General features: G+C 38.7%; 1 protein-coding gene across 13 annotated transcripts in view; it reads left to right on the forward strand.

Annotated features, from left to right (window-relative positions):
* Positions 1 to 21,618, forward strand: part of MITF (melanocyte inducing transcription factor) — a 223,798-nt gene extending 202,180 nt beyond the window's left edge. For 8 of the 13 annotated variants that reach the window (XM_067755171.1, XM_067755181.1, XM_067755172.1 and 5 more), the window contains 5 exons: positions 941 to 1,058; positions 3,743 to 3,817; positions 9,297 to 9,372; positions 12,919 to 13,066; positions 18,043 to 21,618. In XM_067755171.1, coding sequence (XP_067611272.1) covers positions 941 to 1,058; positions 3,743 to 3,817; positions 9,297 to 9,372; positions 12,919 to 13,066; positions 18,043 to 18,444 — 819 coding nt within the window. In that variant the 3' untranslated portion in view covers positions 18,445 to 21,618. The remainder of the gene's footprint in view (positions 1 to 940; positions 1,059 to 3,742; positions 3,818 to 9,296; positions 9,373 to 12,918; positions 13,067 to 18,042) is intronic. The other 5 variants (XM_067755173.1, XM_067755174.1, XM_067755176.1 and 2 more) reach the window with 1 other exon arrangement.
* Positions 21,619 to 26,834: the final 5,216 nt, after the last annotated feature.

The following is a 26,834-nucleotide window of genomic DNA, read 5'->3' on the forward strand; positions in this document are numbered from 1 at the left end:
ATTATTTAAGTTAAGCTGGTAATGGGAAGTGTCTGCCGTGGAAATAGTGAAGCCACCTATTTCCCAGCAATTAATATTTAGAACTTTATTTCAGGGAGTGGCAAGAGGAAATGTCTTGGATCTCTTTCATCTACAAAAACGGGTGCATCAAACTCATGACAGGGAACTAGTTACAGGAAAATGCATATATTGCAAAGGGAACTCATTGTTGGGAAAAAAACAGGTTCATTACTTGAAAATATTCAATTCAGAACAAGAGACAAACACTCATAAGATAGTTTAGGAAAGCTAAATATTTCTTTCATTCTTTTTCTTTTTTTTTTTTCAAACGTAAAGTTTTGTTCTTTTATGAAAGCCAGTGGGCTCCCTCTTGTGGCTTTGTGAAAGATTTCAGTTTCAAGGAAAATAGCTTTTTCGCAGTAAGGAAACCATTTCTTTTCAAATAAGAAAACACTGTTAATTGCTTTTCCTTATAAAGAGAGAGAAAGAAATAAGGGAGAGAGGAAGAGAAGGAAGGAAAAAAGTTGACTTTGATGAAAAACGTGATTTGGTAACAAAGCCATGTCACATATAACCCTACCTATAATAATAGACAATATTTACTGGGTGTCTTCTATAAGCTACTACATGTGCTAAATAATGAGTTCGCACGTTATCCTTTGTCTCCATGCTCAAAATAAACCTATAAGCTGGGTAGCAGAGTGATTTTATGGGCGTGAGATTCTGCCTCCTTTCCTGTCACTAAGGGAAACCCCCTAAGGAGACCATATATCTGTGAATGAATGAAAAGGTAAACGTCTCATCTTTTCCTATGTTAAAAAATATCTTTTTACATCAGATCATTTCTTTTAAATAAAGTCTGGAATAGGATATGGGTTTTAGCTGAATAACTTAGGAATCGTTCAACAATTCATTTCCGTTACTCTTTTTCTCTCTCTAGTTACCTGTCTCTGGAAACTTGATTGACCTTTATGGGAATCAAGGCCTGCCACCACCGGGCCTCACCATCAGCAACTCCTGCCCAGCCAACCTTCCCAACATAAAAAGGGAGCTCTCAGGTAAATACCCAGCAAAATCTCTTACTAGAGATTTTCTGTTAATTTTCTGGTAAGCAAAGTTATCCAAATAGTGACCTCCAGAAGTATTTCCAACTCGCAGACATACTTTTTTAGGTCTATGCAGTGGTTAAAACATTGAGCCATATTTTAAGATAGAGGATGTATCTTTGAAAATCTTTGTTTCCAGTATTTCTTGAGATACTGGGAATCAGGCTGCTGTAACTCCATGACACCCATTATTGTGTCTATGGCTGCTGTCCCCTTTGGGGTGAGGGCAGCAGGCAACACTTTCAATTATGAGATGTCTCTCCCCATCTGGTGTTTTCCTTAGTTGCTCGGCCCCTAGAAACCTTTGAGTTTGAGAACCCTGGTCTGAATTTTCCTTTGACACACATTCAAGCCCACAGTTGGGATAGGGTAAGAATATATTTCTTATATCTTCAGATGCCTCCTGTTATTTTTGCTGTATCATGTGCAAAAGAGTTATTACACGGAGTGAAAAAATAAATCATCAAATGGAGCAATGGGTATCATTTGTTCTTGAGGCAAGTGTGAAATTACCTATTTCTCCATTTTTGTTTAACACTTTAGGGAAGGCCTTTGGCCAGTAAAACATGATGAAACTGTATTAGAACTGGTATTCCAACATGCTGGGTTTTATGGCCTTCACCTCATCCCCCTTTTTGTTATTTGATCCTTGCATCCTACAGGATTGGGTGAATAGACTGAGACTATGGAATATAGATTTGGTGCAGAAAATTCCTCTTCTGTTCAAGGGTGTCTTGAAAAAAAAAAAAACTTCAGAAAATCGTGGCAGGAGAAAGAATTTTTTAAAAAAATCATTGATTTGGTTTAAAAAAAGATGATTAATTAATACATAAAAACCATCAAAAGCCAACAAACAAGTAGATACTGTACATGAAGGAAAAGTACAATGAAGTCTTAGAAAAGATAGCTAAATGAAATCTGTATTAAATAATGGTAAAATATGGTTAGAGTGACATGTGTAAATTTCCTGAGTACAAAGTGGAGTTTTGAATTATGTATATGATTGTTTCTTCAAAAAGAAAAGAAAACAACAGAAGCTGGGGGTAGGAGGAGGAAATGGGTGAAAGGGATATACATTTATTAAATTTTTTAAAAAGGCAGATATAACAGACAATATACTTCTAGAGTCACTGGTATCTTAGAAAATGACCAGTACAGACTGGACAAGGGTAAAATGGCAAGAAAAGGAGAAAAGGGACAGGAAATGAGGTTCAGACCACTGATAGTTTGGGAGGTAGCCTAATGTAGACAAAACAGAATAGGCTTGGGAGTCAGCAAATCTGACCTAAGAGGAAAAAACATTATCTTTATGAAGTCCAGTTTTCCCACCTGAATTAGGGTCCAGTCAGGGATTGGAACAGGAAAGCTGTAAAATAATTATCAGTCAAGTACAGGCAAGCAGCTACTAAGAGAGGAAAAAACTAAAGAATACCCTAAGGCTGCAGGGGAGTGCCCAAACTTGGAAGAGAACCCTCCTCCCCAAGGCCAAGAGGCCAGCCTCAGTGGGAAGGATGTGGTTGCCGCCACTAGATGGCAAAGGCGTTCACTGGTTGCCTTGACCAGAGTTGGTCCACAGTTGGTGGATTGAGGGTGACAGGCAGAGAACCACAGGGTGGGGTGGGCAAAAAGAAAACAATAAAAAAGTTAAGATACTGAAGTAGAGGGTGTGTGAATAAAAGCTGCCTGTCATGCTTCTATGTGAGAGGTAAAAAAAAAAGGAAATGATTTGGATTGATCTTCCTAACTGAAATAATTCAGCTTCTGAATTATTTATCTATCTATCTATATAAATACATATAATAATAGCCATATAATAAATATATGCTATAAGTAATGCTGAAAAGATTTCTGTTTTGAAATAAAGTTCTGAAATGATAGTGTGACGTTTTGGATATCACTTCTGAAAAGGAAATAACAGAGGTTCCTGAATCCCGGGATTAGTGAAATAACATTTTTTTCCTTGTTTTATTTTGCTCTCTGTAAGGCGGAAAGTAATCCCTTATCACAGAGATCTCACCAGAGTTGCTATGCAAATAGACTTTTCCAAATGGAGTTGCTACTAAATGCCTCTGTACCCTATGCCTATTTTTGTTTTTATAAACTCAGACTAGTAAGTAGTTGCACCTAAGAGTCATTGAATCATTTCATTCTAGCAGGTTCTGACAAAACCTGGCTCCAAGTTCTTAAATAATGAGTTCATTTCCATTAATCAGTTAGAGATCCAATTTGGAAGCCTCTCGGCTTAGTTTTCATACCTTTGTAACAGATCAAAGAAAGACTGAAAAGATCTATTGCCTGAAAAGAAAATTTGACTCCTGATAATACACTATGAACAGCAAATTCCCATAGTTTCTAGTTATTTATTTTTTTCTTATTTGTACCTGTATGTTTACAGTCTGTCAGACATCTTTGTTACTGGTCTTTTGCCATTCTTTAGAAGCTGAGTTTTTGCATTTATTTGATATATGTTGCTTTTGGAAAAAAATGCAAGCCTTTTAAAAGTCAAAAATTTTACAACCCTATTTTTATTCAAGTCATATAAGTGTCCATTTCTTTAGAAAATAGGTGTTTTGTAGTTTACACTGTGGTGTGCCTTGAACAATTCTAATTTCTAATGACTTCATTCACATGCACAGCGCATATTTTTCCCACAGAGTCTGAAGCAAGAGCATTGGCCAAAGAGAGACAAAAAAAGGACAATCACAACTTGAGTAAGTTGGTTTTATGTTCATTATATTGGAGTCCATGTTTCCCGTTATATCAAAAAATTTCCAGACATTTTGGAGGAAAATTGGTTTCACCTGTTAAAGGTACATTTTATGGAAGAAAACTGTTTTCTGGAGAGACCAAAGTATATAATTTTCCCTGTATTTTAATCTCAGATCAAGTTGAATCTCACACACACACACACACACACACACACACACACACACGTTTTCAGTATCTTGAGGAGTTTGTTGTTTTGGTTTTTTGGGTTTTTTTTTTTTTTTTTTTGGTAAGAGGGAGTCTTGATCCCCACCTACCCAAATATAAGTTGCTCACACTGGAACTTATTAAAAAAAGGGGATTATGGGATCACCTTCTCCAGTGAGATTTAAAAGAAAAAAATTAAACATCTGGAGGGGAGACATTGGGTGACATGAGGAAGCCTCCTAAATTTCTGACTTTACCTGTGACTTAAAAAAGAGGTTTTCTAACATTCAAAATTATTTTTTTTATATGCTTAATTTACTCTTGGTCACATCTTTAAGCTTTTTCCTATGAAAAGTTAAGATTTTTTGTTTCATAAACAAGTGAAAGAGGCTGAAAATAAAAAAGGGATTGGGCTTGGAAGTAGAAAATAGTTTGTGTGTGTATGAATTTCTCATCTCTTGCCCCCATCCTCTTTTTCTTAAACTGATTTTTAAGGATATAAGTTATGTATAAATAAATACTTTGTCCTTATAAAAATGATAGAATAAGGCCAGAGTTCTCTGATTCCTAAAAATAATCATTGTTGGGTTTTTTTTCAATTTGCTGTTTGTCTTTCCAACCTCTTTCCAAGTATTTAAGAACATACACCCTTACACTTGCATGCAGAGGTTATAATAGAATGGTTTTGTGTATGATTTAACACAAACAGTATCGCATTGTCTGTATCTGTTACTGCCTGCTTCTTTAGTCACCAGTATGTCCTGAAGACCTTCTGCTGTTATTCATCTAGATCTATCTACTTTTAAAAAGCTGTTGCATAGTATTCCCCAGTGTAACTTGTGATATTTCATAATCCTCGTACTGCTAAGTGTTCATGTTGTTTCTAGTTTCTCCCTATTATAAACAGTGCCACAGTGAACATTTGCAGACATGCCTCTCTGTGTACAGGGGAGTTTGTTTCTCCAGATTAAATGCTAAGAAATGGAATCACTAGGTCCTTGGGGGAAGGAGGTTGTGTGTGCGTTTCTTCTTTTAATAGATCCTGCCCTTCCCAGTTCCTGTTTCACTTAGAAGAAGCTTTCCTCATCTTTTAACCAAGAGATTTCAACTAATATTTCTAAGGTCTCCTCTGGCTTCAAAGTAATTTTACTGTAAGATATTTCTTCTTTTAAAATACCTTAGAAATGAGATAATGATAATTTCTCCTAACTGAAATGTGGAAACTAAGTTGGATGTTGTGAAAAACATAATCCGCCTTTACTTAGTCACCTAAACTCTCAAGTTCAGGGTTGTCCGTAAAGTGTAAATATGATCAACTCTGAGGGCTATAAAACAACCTTAAGATCTCATTGAACTGTTGGAAATTAATACTCAAGTTTCACTTGCCCATTGGCATAGCTTTTCCTCTTCTAGGAATTTATCTTGTAAGAGTCCTTGCCAAAATGGGCAAAAGAATACATTCATTTATTCACTCATAGCTACTTTTTGAGCCCCATTATGTACAAGGCACTTTTCTACAGAAGTGAACCAGATAGACAGGTCTCCCACCCTGAGGAGCTTACATTAGAGTCAGGGGCAGACAGAATAGATGAGCGGTCAGATACACGCAGGTCGTTTTACAGCTTCGGATAAATACTGTGATAGGAGTAAAAAGTACACGCGAGCATTGGCAAAAATAGTCATTATACCTTTGAAAAAGAGGGAGAAATTGGAAATAGTCTAAATATTCATCAGTAGAGGATTTGTACATAAATCATGGTACATCCTTATGAGGTACACTCAGTGCCTCTTAAGAAGAATGGGGTTGATCTGTTTTACTTGTTTACAATGTATTACTGAGTGAAGAGAGCAAACTGCAGAATAATATGTATAGGGTCCAATTATGTAAAAAAGAAAACACTGTATGTGTGTGTGTGTGTGTGTGTGTGTGTGTGTGTGTGTGTAAGAAGATCTAGGAGTCAGCCTTGTCATTGACAGTTTCCTCAGGCAAAAAATGTTGGGTGGTGTAAAGAGTTTGCTTTTACTTCTTTCTGTATACATATTTGCATGTTTTGCAAATTTTTGCAAGCTCATATCACTTTTATAATTGGGGAGGGTAGGCACTGAATTAAAAATAAAATGCAGTACATACAAATGTTGACGATGAAAGGTGTCAACAGTATGCTGCTGAGTGAGAAAAGATAGATGCAGAATGGTTTTTAGTGTAATTCTGCTTTAACAGTGTCATTCTTTATTCAATACATAGTTGTTGGGGGCCTACTGTGTGCTAGGCTCATATAGGTACTCGGAATGCCTCAATGAATAAACATACAAATAAATAAACAAACAAAAGTATGCAGATATTAGATGGTATAGAGCTCTATAAATGAATGGAAGAAAGAAGTATGTAGATGTTAGGTGGCAGAAAGTTCTTTGAGGAGACATAGTGCAGACAAGGGGGTCAGGATGGGAAGTGGTGGTTCACTCCTAAATAGGTAGTCAGGGAAGGCTCATGGGTAAATTTGAGTCACCTCACCTGAGGGAGGTGAGGGCAGAGCCATTCTCGTATCTGCGGGAAGAGTGTTCCAGGCAGGTGGAACAGCAGTAGAAAGTCCTAAAGTGGGGAGTGTGTCTGGCTTGGTTGAGGAAGAGCAAGGCCCATAAGGCTGAGGGTGGGGGGAGCACAGGGGAGTCACTGTAGAAAGTGTGGTCACAGTGGGAGATGAGTAGAAATGAGGTCAGAGAGGTGGGAGCCCCCAGATCCTTGGAGGACGCCTTGAGGACTGGGTTTTTGTCTCGGTGAGAGGGGAAGCGATAGGAGGGTTTTCAGCAAGAGATTGACAGGCTCTGACTTATGTTTTAACAGCTTCTGTGTTGTAGTTAGACTAACGGGGGTAGGTAGTGATGGGCATGGGTGAAGCAGAGATACCACTCAGGAGGATTGCAATAATCCACGCAAGAGATGTTGGTGACTTCTATTCAGGTAGCAGTGAAGGTTTGAAGTGGACAGGTTCTGGCAATATTTCAAAGGTAGAGTGAGCAGATTTTGATGATGGATCAAGTGTGGGATGTATTGATAAAAGAAATAGAGGTACAGAATTGATGCCAAGGCTGGCCTAAGCAACTGGAAGGATGGAGTTACAGTAGGTGAGCTGAGAAAGCCCGTGGGTGGAGCTTTTTTTTTTTTTTTTTGTGGTACGCAGGCCTCTCACTGTTGTGGCCTCTCCCGTTGCGGAGCACAGGATCCGGACGCGCAGACTCAGCGGCCGTGGCTCACGGGCCCAGCCGCTCCGCGGCATGTGGGATCTTCCCGGACCGGGGCACGAACCCGTGTCTCCTGCATCGGCAGGCGGACTCTCAACCACTGCGCCACCAGGGAAGCCCGGTGGAGCTATTTGAGTGGGAAAGACCAGGAGCTCAAGTTTGGAATGCTGGGGCTGCCTGTTGGACCTCCATATGGAGACATCTAGTAGTCAGACTTATGAGTCTGGAGTTCCAGGGAGATGACTGGGCTGCAAACACAAGTATGGGAGTCATCAGTGTATATGTGGTATTTAAAAGCATGAGACTAAATGGGGTCACCCGAGTAGAGTCCTGAGAACTGTGTCCTGGGCGCACATCTAGGCCACGTGTGTGTTTATTCTTAGAACATAAAAATAATCACAAAGGATATATAACAGATTTTGCAGTGGTGGTATCTGGATCATCGGGGATTTTTATTTCATTTCATGTGTTTCAGTATTGTTTGTTTTTTTTATGATTATTATATGCTTGGAAAAAGTAAGAAAACATGGCATACTTCAGAGTTTGGGGGAAGTTAGCTAGAAGATCAGAGGTCCAAAAATTTCTTCTTCAGAGCCATTTAGCATCACTTACTGTTTCTATTTTATAAAAGTCTGATAATAAGACAGTATTATACATAACTGATTCAATCATAGAAATAATCATTCAGCTAAGAAAAAATGCAATATATATTGAGAAAGTAGTGAATAATATTATTTACCTAAGTGTGCACAATATTAGTGAGTCAAATATAAATATATGTTAGGTTTTAATATGTGTAAAGTAAAATATTAATATCTTTAATCCAATTTATTAGACTTTAAGTTATTTGGAATTTATTTGTCAGGCTAAGTAAATTAAAAACATTTATTAACTCATATGCCTACTGTTTCACCCTCCTGTGAGAAGATGATAATTTAGTTGAACATACAGCTGGATTTATAAAAGAAGAATGCTGTTAGGATGCATGGTACAGTTAAAGATGCTTGACTTCTAGGATTATCGTAGTCAGTACTGTCGCCCCCGGACACGTCTGCCTATTGAGCACTTGAAATGTGACTAGTCCAAATCGTGGCATGCTGTCAGTGTAAAATAGACACTGGATTTTGAAAAGTTAGTACAAAGAAAAGAATATTAAATATCTAATTTATAAATTTTTATATAGTTTACATGTAGAAATTATAATATTTTGGATAGACTGAGTTTAATAAAACTATTAAATTACACCTCTCTCTTTTTCCTTATTTAATGTGACTACTAGAAAACTAAAAATTACATATGAAACTTGCATTATATTTCTCTTGGGCAGTACTGGGCTAGAGGAGGGGTTTTTGTATGATCTGTAGCCTAAGAATGTTTTTTACATTTTTAAATGGCTTTAAAATATCAAAATGCGAATAATATTTTGTGATATGTGAGAATTATATAAAATCCAAATTTCAGCATCCAATGTTTCTTGCTAGTAAACTAGATACAAAAATTGTATCTAGTTAATATTACTACATTTTGAATTCTCTTAGCACAAAATTTGTGGAAATCTGTTTTCTCTCTTGCTGTGTAAGTACCTAATAATATGCTTAATTTTGCTATTTGGCCCACAGAGTACTCACTATCAGGCCCTTTGCAGAAAGCTTGCTGCCCCTGGTCTGGAGGATCAGGGCTGAGTACAGGCTGTTCTCCACTTATTGCTGGGTGTCCTTTTCAGGTCCCCAATATCACCAAGGTAGTTTTGTCATTTGTAACTGAGGATGGTAACTCCAATTTCAGGAGTTACTAGAGTCAAATGAGAATTTACAATCTCAGGACTTCGTAAATGATAAAGCTCTATACAAAGCTAGCTCATTTTTTAAAGGGCTTTATCCTCAGTACCAAAACTAGGAGAATAACCAGGAAATACAGATTCGTTTCTGTTGTCCTGACTCAGCAGAATTAACATGCACATGCCTTTAATGAGATATGCTAAATGCGTACATGTCACCATTACTAATAGCCCTTTCCTGTGCTTTTTTCTTGAAGTTGAACGAAGAAGAAGATTTAACATAAATGACCGCATTAAGGAACTAGGTACTTTGATTCCCAAGTCAAATGATCCGTGAGTACAATTGCATTGTATATTTTTTCGTACCTTAATGTTTTTTCATATGTTGCAAAAAGCACACAGTTATAAAAACTAAAGAAGTACCCCCCCTCCCTTTGTTCCATTTGTGAATACTTCTTACGCCTTTCTTTTGACATCTGAAATTTCGAGAGAAATGAACTGAAATTGAAATCTGAAATTTCGAGAGAAATGAACTGGATTGTTCAAAAGTATTATTGGACATGAGCTGTTCAGCTTTGGATGTGAGGAAGTGACTTCCTGAAATCTGAGAATCCTTGGCAACTAAACACCGAACTACTAAAAAAATTCTTTTTATCAGTTCATGCAGGACAGAGATTTCAGTAGCTGATAAAGCAAGATTTGTTAGCTATTTGTTTGCCAACAAACTCATACAATATCTGTAGGCATGGAGAGCTGATATTGGAGATTTCAAGTTTAACAGTATTCAGCAGACAAAAGGTCAATTTTTTCCCCAAAAATTACATGCCCTTTGTATTGCCAATCTAGGAAAAAGAGTAAGTTTTAATCCTCTTATAAGCACAGGTCAGCTAATTTGGATTTCAGCTTTCAGTCTCTCATGCCACTCTTTCAGAGATAACGGTTGTAAAGATACTTTTCCTACTAGCAATGTCAGCAAATAGGACAACAAATACACAATTTTTATCCATTAGAAATTGGCCCATTTGTAGTGAGGGGCTTGAAGATGTATACATTTTAATGGCTCCCACAGGCAGTCTATGAAATTAGCCTTTGAATATGACCTTTTAGCTACCTAATAAAATGTAAAGATGAAATCAAGCATTATTCATGCAAGGCTTATTAAATTTGCTATTCACATTATTGTCAGGGAATTTGTGACAAAATAAAATAAAACCATTGCCCATTCTAAGGTGGTTTTGATGAATGTTCAAGCGCAGTCTCCATCGTCAACATTTTGCTTTCCCAGGTTTCAAGGAAAGCTGTTTTGAAACTCAAAACATTCAAAATCTCAGTTCTGCAGCACAAATGCATCCTACGAAGGGGCTGTGACCTTCATTTCCTATAGTCAGTCTTGCATGATAGTTGAAATTGAATTCCCATTTTCCTATTCTTTATCAGCTTTCACTTTTTAGCATATTCTTTTAAACTGTAGCACGTGGATCTCTTTAGCAACATATTATGAAATTATGGGGCTGCAGTGAAAGCCTCTATTTGCATATCTTCTTTCTCTGTTGTATTAGAATACTTGTGTGTTTATAATCTGAACTGATAACAATCTTTAATTGTAGGCATTGTTTCAAGATGAAATGGACTGCAGTCTGTATGGGGGTTTTCCTATACCAGGTTTCTGGAACAGACTTTGGGACTGCTATAGAGACATAGTCTAGCTGATCATGGTCTCAGCCCCATACCCTCTCCTGACCTAGAGTCGATCTGCTTTTATTGACTTATATATTAGGGATCTGTTTACACTTCTGTGTAAAAAAAGGGTCGCTCTCGTTGCAAAAAAAAAAAAAAAAAGTTTGAAAACCCCAAAGCATAATTGATTAATTGGGTCTCACAAGGAAGTAAAACCCAAGAAAACTGGTTGGAATAGTCTCTTCTTAAAAACGGAGTGGCTGCTTGCCTGTTTCAGTAGTGGTCTCTCACTGTACTGGCCTAGTGAAGGCATCTTTCATTATAATTTTATTTCTCTCTGGCGGCTGAAGTTTCTGTTGTTTTCTTCTTAGCCCTGAACATTAAGCGGGTTGGCTTTGTGCTCACTCCGAGTATCTCAGGACACCTCCCTGGGTTGCCATCTTTGGTGCCCAGACGCCAGGGATCAACCCCTGGGAATTCTCTGGGGGCTGTAATTCAGCATCCCATGGGAGAGCTTCTGTTTTGTTCTTCATCTAACCCATATGAGGATCAATTACTTGGTGGCTTGTTTTAATGGCCTTCCATTCACACATCCCAGCTGATACTTCCAATCTCCTTTTAGCAGCTAAAGATTATGGGGTAGGAGGTTTTCCATACATTAAATTGTTTTTGTTTTCATCATTGTCATTATCATCATGAATATTTTCTATAAAAGAGCTCAGGTTAATTTAAAGCACTATAAAAATATTACTGTTAGTTATAATTCTATTCTTAATTGTTTTCTGGGGTGCTCTAAACTTTTCAACTCACTTTTAGCTACATTTTAGTGGCATTCTTAATGTTCTCATATAGGAATACAGTAGCGCTATAGTGTTTAAAAACTGAAAGGCACCAAACTCAGGCTACCTGGGTTTGAATTCCAAAACAGTCCCCTACTGGATGTCTGACTTGGGGAAGAATTCTCATATTTCATTTTTCTCATCTGTTAAAAGAAAAAGGGGGAAGGAGGACCAGAATATTCCTACCTAGTCTAGTTGTTTTGAGCACTCAGTCACATAAGAGGAAGAGTAGTTTAGGGCATGGGGTCTGGCACCAGATTCTCCAGGCTTCCCGGCTGTACCACTTTGAGGCTGTGTGACTTTGGGCAAATTACTTAACCTCTCTGTGCCTTTGTTTTCCAGTCTGTAACATGGGGATAATATTAGTGCCTACCGATTAAGGTTGTTATGATTAAGTGAGCTGCAAAGCACTTTGAAAAGTACCTGTCATGCAGTAAATGCTGTTTAAAGATAGCTATGGTAATTACCACGTTGAGTCCTTAACACAGTGCCTGCTCCACTGTTTGAACTGCATTCTAAACTTTTCCCAGCATATTCATATAAAGTGCCTCCTTTGATTCTAACAACATACCTATGAGGCTGCTCATACAAGCATGGTATCATTGTTTTGTTTTTGTTTTGTTTTGTTTTCTTTTGCGGTACATGGGCCTCTCACTGCTGTGGCCTCTCCTGTTGCGGAGTACAGGCTCTGGATGCGCAGGCCCAGCGGTCATGGCTCACGGGCCCAGCTGCTCCGCAGCATGTGGGATCTTCCTGGACCGGGGCACAAACCCATGTCCCCTGCATCGGCAGGTGGACTCTCAACCACTGCGCCACCAGGGAAGCCCGGTATTGTTGTTTTGTAGATGAGGAGGTGGAGATCGGAGAGAGGTTGATATTGATGGGAATATTCATGATAAAACCCAAGGATGCCATTTTTATGCCGCATACAGTCAAGTAGTGAGATCTCACAGAATTTTTTTTTAATCATAGCTTATTCTGTCTGAGTGGGTTAACTTTTATAGTCCTAGAAATCTGTAACTATTGAATATAGTGTTTAAGAGTATTGACTTTGTCATCAGCAGACCTAAATTTAAGCCCTGACTCCACCTTCATGTAGCTCTGGGACCGAAGACAAGTTGAATCGTCTCTGATTCAACATGTGCACAACGTCCCTCTGACTCCAGGCGCCTGTCCGGGTGAAAGAAGATAACGTAGAAGTCATGGGTGGACGGTGTCCAGCGAGTTGCCAGCACCCAATGAATGATAGCGATTTTCAACTTCTAATTGTTACCTCGTCTTTAGAAACTGAATGCTCTAAATATTGAATTTTCATGGAGCCTTCAATCCTAAAACAGTCTGTTTCCTTCCATTTTCATCCCAGAGACATGCGCTGGAACAAGGGAACCATTTTAAAAGCGTCTGTGGACTATATCCGGAAGTTGCAACGGGAACAGCAACGTGCTAAAGAGCTTGAAAACAGACAGAAGAAGCTGGAGCACGCCAACCGGCACTTGTTACTCAGAATACAGGTACCAGGCGTGTGCAGGGTGAAGGTGACTACATGTTAGTGACTTGAAGATGGGAGAAGTATAATGAGCCATGAGGGAGTTGATTTATGTGGTCCTAGTACAGTCTGTACTCATTATTTGTGGATTCCGCTTTGTGATTTTGTTTCCTCATAACAATTTATTTGAAACCCCCAGATCGACACTTGTGGCACTTCACGCTCATTTGCAGACATGTGCAGCATGGCAAATGTGACTTGGCTGGTGCGTTTGCTTCTAGTTAAGGTTGGGCAAGGCCATGCTCTGTCTTCTTGTTTCAGCTCATACTGTAAACAAGTGTCCTTTTTTGCTGTCTATTTAGTGCCACGTTTTTCACATTTTTGTGGGTGTTTTGGGTGATTTGCTGTTTAAAGTGGCCTCTGAGCATGGCCCTGAAATGCTTTCACATCTTCCTAAGCACAGGAAGGCTGTGATGTGCCTTATGGAGAGAAGTTTCATTCAGGCATGAGTTGTGGTCCTGTTGGCCTTGAGTTTAATATTAATGAATCAATGATATGTAGTAAACAAGGTGACTTCAAACAGGAACACACATAAAACAAAGTTGCATGTTGATTAGTTGGTGAAATGTGCGCAGATGCTTGCAGGACCCTAATCCTCTGTTTCCTCCCGGAACAATGGTTCGGCATTCACTAATTCAGTGTTCATAGCAACTCTGTAGCACGTCTTTGGCCATTCATGCTCCTGTGACAAAAACACCGTAGACTGGGTGGCTTACACAACAAACATTTATTTTTCACAGTTCTGGAGGCTGGGAAATCTATCGAGGTACCGGCAGATTTGTTGTGTGATGAGAGCCTGCTTCTTAGTTCATAGATAGCTGTCTTCTTGCTGCAACTTCACAGGGCAAAAGGGGTGAGGGACCTCTCTGGGGTCTCTTTTCATAAGGACACTCATGCTATTCATGAAGGCCCCCCGCTTGTGACCTAATCGCCTCCCAAAGCCCTACCTCCAAATACCATCACATTGGGAATTAGGTTTCAGCACATGAACTTTGGGGGGCATAGACTTCAGTCCATAGCCGTAAGTACTGCAAATCTTGAGAATTGAAAGTAGTTGTTAAATACAAAGATACCTGAGTATTGAGTGGGGTGCAGTCCATGGTCAGAGCTCATGTTTATAGGAACCTGGGACACCCAGAAGATCTTATCATCAGGGTATAAATTTTAGAAATAGTTACAGATAATGAAGTTATACCATATGTATCTTTAGCTTACATACTCTTAGTGGGAGAAATACTATTTTAATTGTACATGTAATTCACCTGTCATTCAATTTAAGGAGTGTACATACCAACGTAACCATGAGCTGGGGGATCCCTGTAATACCAGCTCCTGGTGCTCCGTCATCACTTGGCTTTTCATGCTGAATATAAAGATGCAGCTTCCTCTGGAACTGTCTTGAAGAAGAGAAAGAAAAACTGACTCCTTGCTAATGACTAAAGGAGTTGGCTAGGGTTATTTTAATTTACTTGCTGACTTTGAACACAACCAACCCGTAAGGGTCGATGACGTTGTATCTTCTTCTTAAGTAGATGGACCCACTTCTACCCAGTTTCGCCATAGAGCAATGGTTGTGGAGCGGCAGTGTAGAGTATACGGCACTTCAGAGACAGCCTGGTGGTGGTTATTCCCCAATGATGAACTTATTTAACAGAGTCGTTTACTTCTGATTTCCAAGCTTAATACCCCACAACACTGTTGACATTTCTAGATGTCACATCTCTCATGTCATGGCAGCGATCTTCAGCCCTGGGTCAGAGAGGCAGAAGGTGGTTCTCCTCTAGGGGGTGCCTTTTGGAATCTTGGTAGTGAAATAGAGGTTATGTGTCATTTGAAAATCCCCCTTCCCTGCTTTCTCTTTTTTTGGCTTTTGCTGCTGCTTTTATGTTCCATGTCTTCAGTAATCAGACGCGGGTCTTTACTCTCTTGTACTTAGTATATATACCTATTTATAAAAGCAACTTGTACTAATGCGTCATTTCTTTATACAAATAATAAAATATAATAACTGTTGAAAGACAGGCTAGGTTTTGTTTTAAGGTTTCAAACGTATATATTCGTGTGAAATACAAATACCGTGAAAAATGTGAATTGGAAGTTGCATGGTGACGATGTCTTTGGTTTCTTCCAATGTCAGTGAAGCAGCCTTTAGAACTTCTGTGTATCATGGAAAGCATTATTAATTAGGAAAGCTGTGCTGCGCAATGAGCCTGAGTTCTCTAGGTGAGATCTATCACATTATTTAGCAATCTAAGTAACACTTTGTTCAGCTGGTAAACATTTTAAATTAAACAACAAAAGATTAGAGTAAGATGGATGCCTCTCTCAATCCAACTCTTTTTTTTTTAAGACACACTCCACGTGTGAGAGCGCTGTTCTTATTATGTGGCGTAGACTTACCGTTGTGCATGTGTTCAGCTTGGGCCTAAGGGGTTCCTTTCATTTTCACCCTAAGTGATACATGCAAAAATATTCACAGAATGAAGAGCATGAAGCCGTACTATCACTGGGACTGCAATTTTATTAAGCAGCCCAGCGCTTTGAAATGATGCCCAAGGAGACTTGTGTGTCTGGAGACTGTGTGAAGGAACGTGCATATACTGGTGTGACATCTCAGGCTCCCATCTCTTGTACTGCATCTCGAGGAAGACCTTGCTAATCAAACATCCTTTAATACAGGCTGAACACAACTTTTCAGGAACATGGGCAAAGGTTGTGGGCAAAGGTTGAAAGGTTGTGTCCTGTTGGAGAGTACATTTCCCCCTCTCGTGACGCAAGGTGACTTGCTTCAAATGTATATTCTGTTATTTTTATTGTATCACAAACATAGGAAGATGGCATTGGCTTGTAGAAGCAAATTGCTCTTCAGGATCAGTTGGGGTCTTTACGGTTCATTGTAGGGGAGTGGTCTAGGCATTCTCAGAAAGGGAAAAGGAAAAGAGCTTGTTTGGAAGGTATTTGAAATGAGGCACTGGGGCAAGTCTCTGACACTCAGGAAGTGAATTAGGCACCTAGGGCTGCCATTACAAATACCACAGACTAGACAGCTTACACAACAGAGATTTATTTTCTTCTAGTTCTGGAGACTAGAAATCCAAGATCAAGGTGTGGGCAGGGTTGGTTTTTCTGTGGCTTCTCTCCTAGGCCACCTTTTCCCTGTGTTTTCCTATTCTTGTGGCTTTTCCTATGTGTATCTCCGCGTCCTCATCTCCCCTCACCGATATTAGATGAGGACCTACCCTAAGGATCTCATTTTAACCTAATCACCTCTTGAAAGACACTATCTCCATGTACAGTCACATTCTGAGGTCCTGGAGGTTAGGATTTCAACATAGGATTTTGGGGAGGGGACACAATTCAGTCCATAATAGGAAGGATGTGAAGAAAGTGTAGGAACAGATTGAGGACTTTCTTGTGGAATTTAAAAAAGCAAAAAAACTCCCTTTGCCTTGGTGAGATGGGTTAAATGATGCATCCCAAACTTCAGTTACGTGTATGGAATTTTCATAACTTTGGCCGTTACTACTCAATCTTTATTAGTTCCCAGTGCCCTTAATCTCTTAGTAACTTTTTCACTGCACCTTAGACCAAAAAAATACCTACCATTTCCTTGTTAGGTGCTAACAACTTAGTAGCCATTTGAAAATATAAAACGTATAAATTGAAAGAAAAATCACATTTTAATTTTATTTTTAAATAACCACATTACTTACTAGTGAGATATGTGTGCCTGTGAGGCACTGCACAGCTTCTCCAACCTTGGAGTCAGATTGGACGCTGCCACCCTCGTTTCCCATTCCACACTGATTTTCATGCAGGAGTTGTTTTTTTCCTTTTTTCATTTTTTTTTTTTTTTTTAATCACAACAACTACCTGAGACCCGGCTTTGTGTTGATATGATGTGATGGAAACAATGTAACACAATCTAATACTGGGAGTTCATTATAGTACCCGTAGATATCTCTGCACAGTGTAGGGAGCGTAGACCTGTACTGTTTACTGATTATTTTCCTTCAATCAGCTCACATTTTGACATTTTATTTTTACATTTTTTAACTTCTCCTCCCTGTTAACATTAACATCTATGAGAAACTGTCTCTGTATTTCATACATAATAAAATCCATATACAACCTAAAAATCATTTACTGTATTACCAGTGATACTCTATGTACTTTAAGAAAAATGGTGTTTATTAATTTGAAAGAGCAAAACATTTTTATTTTAACAATTTATTTTTTTGCAAATGTATGATTTTTTTAAATTAATTAATTTATTATTTATGTTTGGCTGTGTTGGGTCATTGTTGCTGCGTGTGGGCTTTCTCTAGTTGCGGTGTGCGGGCTGCTCCTTGCGGTGGCTTCTCTTGTTGCAGAGCATGGGCTGTAGGTGCGCGAGCTTCAGTAGTTGCAGCACACGGGCTCAGTGGTTGTGGCTCATGGGCTCTAGAGCGCAGACTCAGTAGCTGTGGCACACAGGCTTAGTTGCCCCGCGGCATGTGGGATCTTCCCGGACCAGGGATCGAACCTGTGTCCCCTGCATTGGCAGGCGGATTCTTAACCACTGCGCCACGAGGGAAGTCCCTGATTTTTTAAAAATACTTTTTAAAGCAATTTTAGATTCAGAGCAAAATTGAGCCGAAGGTGTGGAGAGTTCCCATATACCTCCTGCTCCCACAAGTATATAGCCTCCCCCAATATTAATATCCCCACCAGAGTGGGGCATTTCAACACTAGATGAACCTATAGTGAGACATCATTATAACCCAAAGTCCCTACTTGGCATTAGGGTTCACTGTTGGCGTTGCACACCATTTGGGTTTGGACGAATGCATAACAACATGTAACCGTCATTATAGTATCATGTATCGTACAGTAGTTTCACTGTCTTATAATCCTCTGTGCACCACCTCTTTAAGTTTCTGATTTTTATTTTACTTTTAGGAACTTGAAATGCAGGCTCGAGCTCATGGACTTTCCCTTATTCCATCCACGGGTCTCTGCTCTCCAGATTTGGTGAGTCGGATCATCAAGCAGGAACCCGCTCTTGAGAACTGCAGCCAAGACCTCCTCCAACAACACGCAGACCTAACATGTACAACGACCCTGGATCTCACAGACGGCACCATCACCTTCAACAACAACTTTGGAGCTGGGACCGAGAGCAGCCAAGCCTATAGCGTTCCCACGAAAATGGGATCCAAACTGGAAGACATCCTCATGGACGATACTCTTTCTCCTGTTGGCATAACTGATCCACTTCTTTCCTCGGTGTCCCCTGGGGCATCCAAAACCAGCAGCCGAAGGAGCAGTATGAGCATGGAAGAAACCGAGCACGCTTGCTAGCAAATTCCCCCTGCTCTGCATTCCCACAGACTGCTTCCTTTCTTGATTAGCAGATTTAATAATTTACCTGAAGGGGTTTTCTTGATCATTTTCCTTTAATATGAAAATTTTTTTTTCATGCTTTATCAATAGCCCAGGATATATTTTATTTTTAGAATTTTGTGAAACAGACTTGTATATTCTATTTTACAACTACAAATGCCTCCAAAGTACTGTATGGTAGTGTACAGTATCTGTGAACTGAATTCACCCCAGATTTTGGCTTTCAGAGCAAGAGGATTTTTGCATCAGAGAAATTGCTGTCCATTTTTATTCAGGGGAAACTTGGTTTGCTATTTGCATGCCTGTGACTTCCTTGGAAATGAAATGTAAAGTTTAATTGAAAGAATGTAAAGCAACGAAAAGAAAGAGAAAGAGAGAGAGGAGGAGGGTGGGGAAGAGAAGAAGAAAAAGAAATCCATACTAACACTTTTCCATTTTGTAAATGTATTGATTCATTGGTACTGCCTTAAAGATACAGTACCCTTTTAGCATCATTTAGTCTTTATACTGCAAACTATTTAAAGAAATACTATATTCCATAAAAGAAAAAAAATGCAACCATTTTCACGTGTATTGTCTGGTTAGAAAATGTAACTGATACCTTAGGTGCAACTGAAATTGAAGGGAGATATAGACCAAGGCTCTGAAACATGGGGTCTCATCTTGTTCTCATTCATTCTGTGCTCTGTTACAGTTTTCCTCATCAGTGAGTGTGATTCAGTTTTTCATAAGATATATTTTATTTTGAAATGGAAATTAACGTCCTCTCAAAGTAAAATGTTGAGGAGCACTGAAAGTTTTCCTCCTTTTTTTTTTCCTCTTCAATTTCACTTTTGATAAGAAAACCAAACTGGGCACATTTCTAATTGGCTTTACTATTTTTATTTTTAAATTATGTTTTACTGTTCATTTGATTTGTACAGATTCTTTATTATCATTGTTCTTTTCAATATGTTTGTATTAATTTGTAAGAATACGCATCTTAAAATGGCAAGTTTTCAATATTTTTACAACTCACTGGTGGTTTTCCGCATTCTTTGTACACACATGAAAGAAAACTTTTATGCAAGGTCTTGCGTTTAAAGAGAGCTTTGTGAATATTTTGTATATTACAGTCTCACTCAGAACTATTTTCCACACATTTAAGCTGTAGTATAAATAGGCTAAAACCGGCTTTCTAGAGAGAAACAACTTACATATTTATTTTTAGTGACATAAAACTAGCAATATCCTTGGAGAATGATACCATAGCGTTAATATGCCCGTTATGGTCGTTTAAATTGGGGTTTATTTCAGCAAACCTGCTGAATGGTTTTTAAAGAGAGAAATACTGTATTGGCCAATTACTGTTACTTGATAACAATGTTTTAACAAACAGCAATGTTGTAAAGTTAGTTTCAGTGCATTATCTACTTGTATAGTCCTATGCAATAACAGTAGTGTTACATATATTCTATCAGGCCTAGATGTTCTATACAGATGACAAATGGTGTTAAGAGGCAGGCTGTTGAATGGAGTTTCTCAGTAGCAGCCTACAGTTGAATAGCAAGTGGTATAAAGCATATCCATTCAGAATGAAGTGCCTTAAATATAGCAGAGTAGTCTCTAGCACTGACTGAACTGTAATGTAGGAGAAAGTCTCAAGATGGTATCTATAATCAAGAGGAACGTGTAGCATGGTGCCTATGTAGACAATATAAGAGCTTCCAATTTTCCTTCATATATTTTTAATATGAAATATATTTTAGTGACAGAGTGCCAACTTCTTTCATCAGGAAACCTTATTCAGGAGGTATTTTTGTGTGTGTGTGTGTGTGTGTGTGTGTGTGTTTTTAAAGAAAAACAGTTTAAATGTCAACTGTGAATTGGTGATGGATATTGGAGGGTTCAGACAGAAGGACTGTCAGATGTATGAATGGATGGCTTACGTGAAAATAATCAACCGCATAGTTACCATGCACGGTGGGCCATGAGAATCCTTGGAAACATTGATGATGCTATCAGTTTTACAGCTTTATGACTTAAGGGGGTAGGGAAAATTAGTTCCCATTCTTTCAACCCCCTTAATTGTACAGCTCTTTTCCTAGAATAGTGATGCAAATCTGCATGAACAGCTAATTGTACCATAGTGTTCATTGATACAATCATAGCAGTGTCTCTTTTTCTCTTCATATTTATATAGGGGGAGGGGAGCTGGGCGCAAAAGTCGAAGATCGCGATGATACGATGCTAGTTTTCCTTAGCTGATTTAGAGAGTTCTTAAAAATAGAGCAAGTTTGACTCACCCATGGCCCAGGGAATTTGGCCAGGGTTAAGCCACCTTATAGAAGGCTTTGTGGAAAGAAAGCATGGCTTCTCGTACCACTGCCCTGATGCTCGCAGCTCCTGAGCTCACCATTGCCTGCTTCTCCATCCCCTTCTTAACACAATTTCTGGGAGGGGGAAGGTGAGCAAGCTCAGGAGAATGCTGCAATCTCTGGGGTGGTTTTATTTATTTCTTTTTTGCCAACTAGAGTGTGGATGCGTCTTAGAGACTAGCTAAGCCAAGAGGCGGTGGTTTGAGCTCACTGTTTGTGACAAGGAGAATGGTCCACACCACTCCCCCCATTCCTGGGTGCAGAATTGTGACTTGGGGTTGGGCCTCCATATGGAGTGACCAAAATGCCAAACTTGTCCACCTGCCTCTGGGTATGGCAATGGAAATACCAAACCTTCTGACTTTGCCAAAAACCATACAACCAACCTGGTCATACATAGGATGACAAAGTTCTTTCTGGTTGTTTTAAGATACTAAAGCAATAAGAACAAATAAAATACATAGGAAGTTAAAAGATATAAAATAAAGCACAAAGGAATGCACTTACTAATATTTTTTTTAAATGCACTGGGGAAACGTTGATGTTGATAACAGTATATAAAAACATCCCTATTTCTTGAAAAAAAATGACAAATGACTGTCTCTTGCGGACGCTTGGTACTGTAATGTTAATACTAGTCACCTGCTGTTGGATGCAGCAATAATTTCTGTATGGTCCATAGCACTGTATATTATGGATCGATATTAATGTATCCAATGAAATAACTGAACTGTTGTTCTTGATAGCCTCATTAAAGCATTTGGTTTTTCACATAGTGGTGGCCAATTGTGTTTAGTTAATGCCAATTTTGAATATTTTTTGCTTTATCAAAAAATAGGAGCACACATTTTCTTCTGACTTAATGAATAACAAATTGCATGAAAAAAATTTAAATGCCAGTAAGTACTTTTTTTGTTTTAAATGCCACTCTAAGATACTACTTTTTGGTTTTAAAGATTTTTGATTACTTTATGACTTGCACTGAGATGAACTATAATTATGCAGCTTCCCCCCCCCCTCTGAATTTAGGGAGTTTTAAAAGTCCCAAATGCCAAGAATTCATTTTAGATATAGGAATTTTATTTTAAATGTTTCAGTGAGAGGTGGCTTTACAAAGAGAGAAATTGTCAGAGAAACTCTTGCATATTTACGAAAAAGGTACTGGGTTTTTAAAATACAAATTTGTGATAATGAAAGCTTAATATACCCAGGTTGCCAGCTTCTGGCTGTTTTTTTTAAAATTTTTTTTAAATACAGTACTTAAGAATCATTTGATAAATGTTGGATTTGAATTGGGAAGTGTCAGACAAAACATGTCTTTATTCCCTAGCTAGACCTTAAACTTCTGCCCTTAAAAAAAAAAAATCATCTGGTTTAACCTCTGGAGAAAATGAGCGAGAAACTTCCCGTAACATTTCTGTTCTGATTGTCAGCTTTTTCTTAAGCATGATTTTTTTCCCCCTTAAATTGTAATATACAATAATTGAGCCTTTTCTTTTTCAGAGTTAGTTGAATCATTTATATTTCCCATAGACACGTGATTGTGTGATGTCTTAAAAACGTGTACAAGTAGGAAGATTTCGTATCTGAACAAGAGAATTTTCTGGGCCACACTGAAAGCGGGTAAGTTGAAAGTTGGGGCTTTTCACCTCAGGGGGTCTGTACCAGGACTTTAACCCAGGTTTCTGACCTGTTAATAAACATTCACTTCACAGTCTATAAGGATCTTTAATCTCTAGCTCCCCGCCCCACCAAACTGTTACCTGAACATCAGACGTTGGCCTACAGCTTAGATGATTTTATTTCATATCCACAGACTTACCTTTCTTAAATTTTTTATTAAGCAAACCCACTTAAAAAACAAACATACATATCCCTGAATGGCAAAGCATGGACTTTCAGCTAAAGTTACTGATTTTGAATCTCATCTCTGCCCGTTTCCAGCTGTGTGATTTTGAGCAATTTACTTAGCTTCTCTGTGTCTCAATTTTCTTTCTGTTCATTGGAAATAATAAGAGCAGCTACCACAGAGTGGTCCTGTGAAGACTATTCAAATTAATACACTAGGATTTTTGCTTGACAGCACATAATAAATCCTCAGTAAGTGTAGCTATTTGTATATTATCATCATAAACACTTTCATTATTAAAAAAGAAGAATGTTCCCTGGGCCACCTAAAACCATCATACGTTATCAACAGAAGCGTGCACGTGTTGAGAAACACTGCATTTTAGTATATGACTAACGTCTGTGTGAATTGGCAAGGTGACAGAAGCCACAGGCTACTTTGGAGAAGAGGGCATCATTGTCTCTAGGATCCAGGATTAAAATATTTTAAAGAATTAGTAATAAATCCAATTTACATTGTAAAAACATCTTCAGCACAAATGACCTAAAAGTTAAATTGTTTTAAACCTTTATACTCTGCATGTATGCCTCTGCCATGAGAACTATTATATTATTTCCAGAAAATTTGTCTTGCTGTAGCTGAAATCTCTATTATATTCCTTAGAGAGTTAAATTTTGTAATCCTTTATGATATACATTGATGTTATGTATCTAAAGAGTGGTGTCTTGACTATATCCTATCCGTTCACTTTTCTATCAATATTTAAATGTTTTTCAGGTTTTTATTTTCAGTTAGACTTACATTTGATGACTTCTTTAGAACACCATCTGAGGAGTTAATCTTCATAATCCAGCCAATATAAATGAACCTTTAGAACTACCCTGTTTTTATTTTTTTGTGTATGCCAAGATTTAATGCATAGCCAAGTAGCACGAGGAAAGCTCATTTAAGAGGAGTGTTGTAAAGTTAGATTTTCATTATATTTAGAGAGAGATGGTGATGATCTCTTAATTCTTTGCTGCCACATCTGAAGCTCAATAGCAATGGTTTCATGTCCTCACCCATACTAACATGAATCTGTAATATACAGCTTATGCAGAATATAAATGAAGAAGTTTCCGTTCCATTCCCAGTTTTCCCAAGAGGAACGTTACCTACCCCACCCCCTCCAAATACAGAGTACATTTGCCATATTAAAATTGTCAGACTTGTTTGTATATAAAATTTAGGCATGGCTAATCTTATTTGTGTTCAATATTTATAGGTCCTTGGAGCCTATTACCTATACCAGATATACTGGAAAGTAATACGACTGTACCCAAATCCAAATAAATCTCAGCAACATGTCTGAATGGTAAAGGCAGTTTGCTTTTGAAAAATTTGCATTTTAGATTTCTAATTATGGAGTCAGCTGAAGTTATATCCAAATGGGTGCAATTGTCACTCAAAGTTCCTTACATATTATTCAGACAGCAAAATCTGTGTAGATAGAAGCCACTAAACTACTGTTTCCCAAACTTTGCTTTGTGGAACTAGTTCCACAAGCTGTTCCAAAAGTTGCTTTGGGGAATGGGGGTTTTGGAAGTTGGGGTAGGAAGCAAAATGCTGTAGTTAATTTTCAGAGAGTTAACTTTGGGAAATACTGGGTTAATCCAACTTAAGCAGGTATCTACTGCAAGACTTTTCACGTTCTAAAATATGCAAGTGTGCATTGAGAGTTTTCGGGACTGGGAATAGTATGTAATGTTTCCCAATCTTTTTGACCACAGGAGTGCGTGCGTATGTGTGTGCGCGTGCGTGTGTGTGTGTGTGTGTGTGTGTGTGTGTGTGTGTGTGTATAAAATACCTGTTAATGGTTCCACAGAACATAGTTTGGAAAATTCTGGAGATTTTTCAGAAATTATATAGTTGATAAAGATAATTCCTTCTGTTTTCCTAAGGTAAGTGTGCTTACATTTGTTTATTGTTCTGTAGGAAGAAAATGAAGTCATTAAAACATTATTATTCATGAATAAGCATTTTAGCTTAGCTTTTCATTTCCAATGAAAATATAAAACTCTGGTTAAGGAAACTGTTGCCACTAAAAGATCATTATTCCTGAATTCAGAAAGTAATTTGTGTTTTGATTTTTAGTGAACATATAAATTCTGATTATGCTTATATTCAGTGTACCTTTTCTATAAGTGGTAAAAAAGAAAAAGCCTCTGGACACCTGATATTTGGGAAGTCGGGTGGAGGTCTTGGGCACAATACAATTGGTTTATAACTTTAGGTCCTGCTCGTTGGTGTTTTGGTGGCAGGAAGTTAGGAAGAATTGCATGAGGTTCAGAATTTAGAGAGTCTTGTCAATGATTTCTTTTTTTAATGCAGGCAAATCCTAACTGAAGGACCAGTTTAAATCTCAAAAGTTCAGTTACTAATCGGTTGTAGACCAACCCAGAAAAGCTATGCTAATCATCATGTACCTGAAGTATATTATAGTACTTATTAAGACTGCTCTAGAATGGAAGTACCCAGTATTGCAAAGTCCGAGGGAAAACACATTAACACATCTTTTGCACTCCTTACAAATGAGATCAGAGATTTCTTTCATTCATATTGTTCAGTTCCCACTCTTTGCTTGGAAATAAATGGTGAACAGAGGAACTTCTCTACAATGGGAAAGAGGAATTTATTGGCTCATATTACCATACAGTCTAAATGGTGAATGTAACTTCCTGTGTGCCTGAATTCAAGGGCTTCAACAAGGTGTTCTCTCTGCCTCTCTGTAGTTTTCTTGACTCTGCCCTCCTCTCTGCATGTGAGTCTTCTCCATGAGAACTCCTCTGGCAGTTTCAAGGTCCAGTTGAAAGCCAGCACCTCTTCTCTCTTGCTAATACCAAGTCCCTGTATTAGTTCTGATCAGGCCAACTTGAGCATGACCACCATGGCCCAAAGATGGAACATGCCAATTGGCCAGGTCTGGGTCACGTGGTCCACTCCGGTAGATTCAGTGATCAGCACCTAAACTATGTGGACCAAGAGAAAGGGAGGTGAGATTCACCCAGACTCCAAAGGGTGATGCTGCTCTAAAAACAGGGAGGTGAGGACTTCAGGAAAGCAGAACAACAGATACTCGTCTCTGTACCTTTGGAGAAGACTGGGCAAGTTCTACCATTTCCAATCTATTGCTACTCCCAGATGCATCCGTTTAGGATTTTTCTTTCCTCTACCTTAACCACAGGATGATGGAAAGGGAGGGCAAGAAGGTATTAAATCCCTACATCTGTATCCCCTTCCTCCTTATCATTCATGGCTAGGTTTTCATAAATTATTTTCCAACTCTTACCCCTGCACCCCAACATAATCCTCTCCCAGATGGAGATCCTAAGACCCAAGCTTCTCAGTAAGATGTTTAGAGAATTCACTAAGCACACGTTCTTCTAAATACACATGGACTCTTCTGTCATTTCCAAAGCCCACTGAGTAGTCAGGATGTTTTCAGTTACAGGACAGAAGCGAAACTCCATTCGGCTTAAACTGAAAGGGGGGATTTACTGATTCACATAGAAAAACTCCAGGATTGAGAGTTGGAGTGTTCAAATGACACTTCCTGAATCGGTGCCTCTCTTTCTTTGCTCTGCTCTCCTCTTTGTGGGCTTCATTCTTAGCCAGACTCTCTCTGTGAGGTTGCAAAATGGCCGATGGCCCCAAACCACCCTTACTGTTTATCAACCAGCCTGGAAAACGTGTTTCTGTCCTTCCAGAGTCTCCTTGGCCTGAATTGGCTGGTAGGCTTACTCCTGGACCAATCACTGTTGGCAGGGGCGGGGCATAGACAGGCCACGCCCAATCATATTTCCACCTTGAGCCAGGTGGACTCAGTCCTTCTGGAGGGGAAAGGGGCAGCCTTGCAAGCTGGAAGGTGGTCCTCCCATGGTCCTTGTTAGATGTCCTTTCTGCTGGTGAATGTCTAATTTTTGCTCTTCCAACAGTTGGCTCCCTATTTACATTTCAGATTAAAATTTACCTCCTCAGAGAAGAGGGCACTGACCACCTCACAGAAAGGAAGCTCCACTTCTGTTTTCTTAACACACCATCTTATTTCCTTCATACCCCATTTTTTCTTCCTCTTCTACTGCTTATCCCTCTTCCCCTGTCCT

This window comes from Pseudorca crassidens, chromosome 10 (genome assembly GCF_039906515.1).
Source record: "Pseudorca crassidens isolate mPseCra1 chromosome 10, mPseCra1.hap1, whole genome shotgun sequence".
NCBI lineage: Eukaryota > Metazoa > Chordata > Mammalia > Artiodactyla > Delphinidae > Pseudorca > Pseudorca crassidens.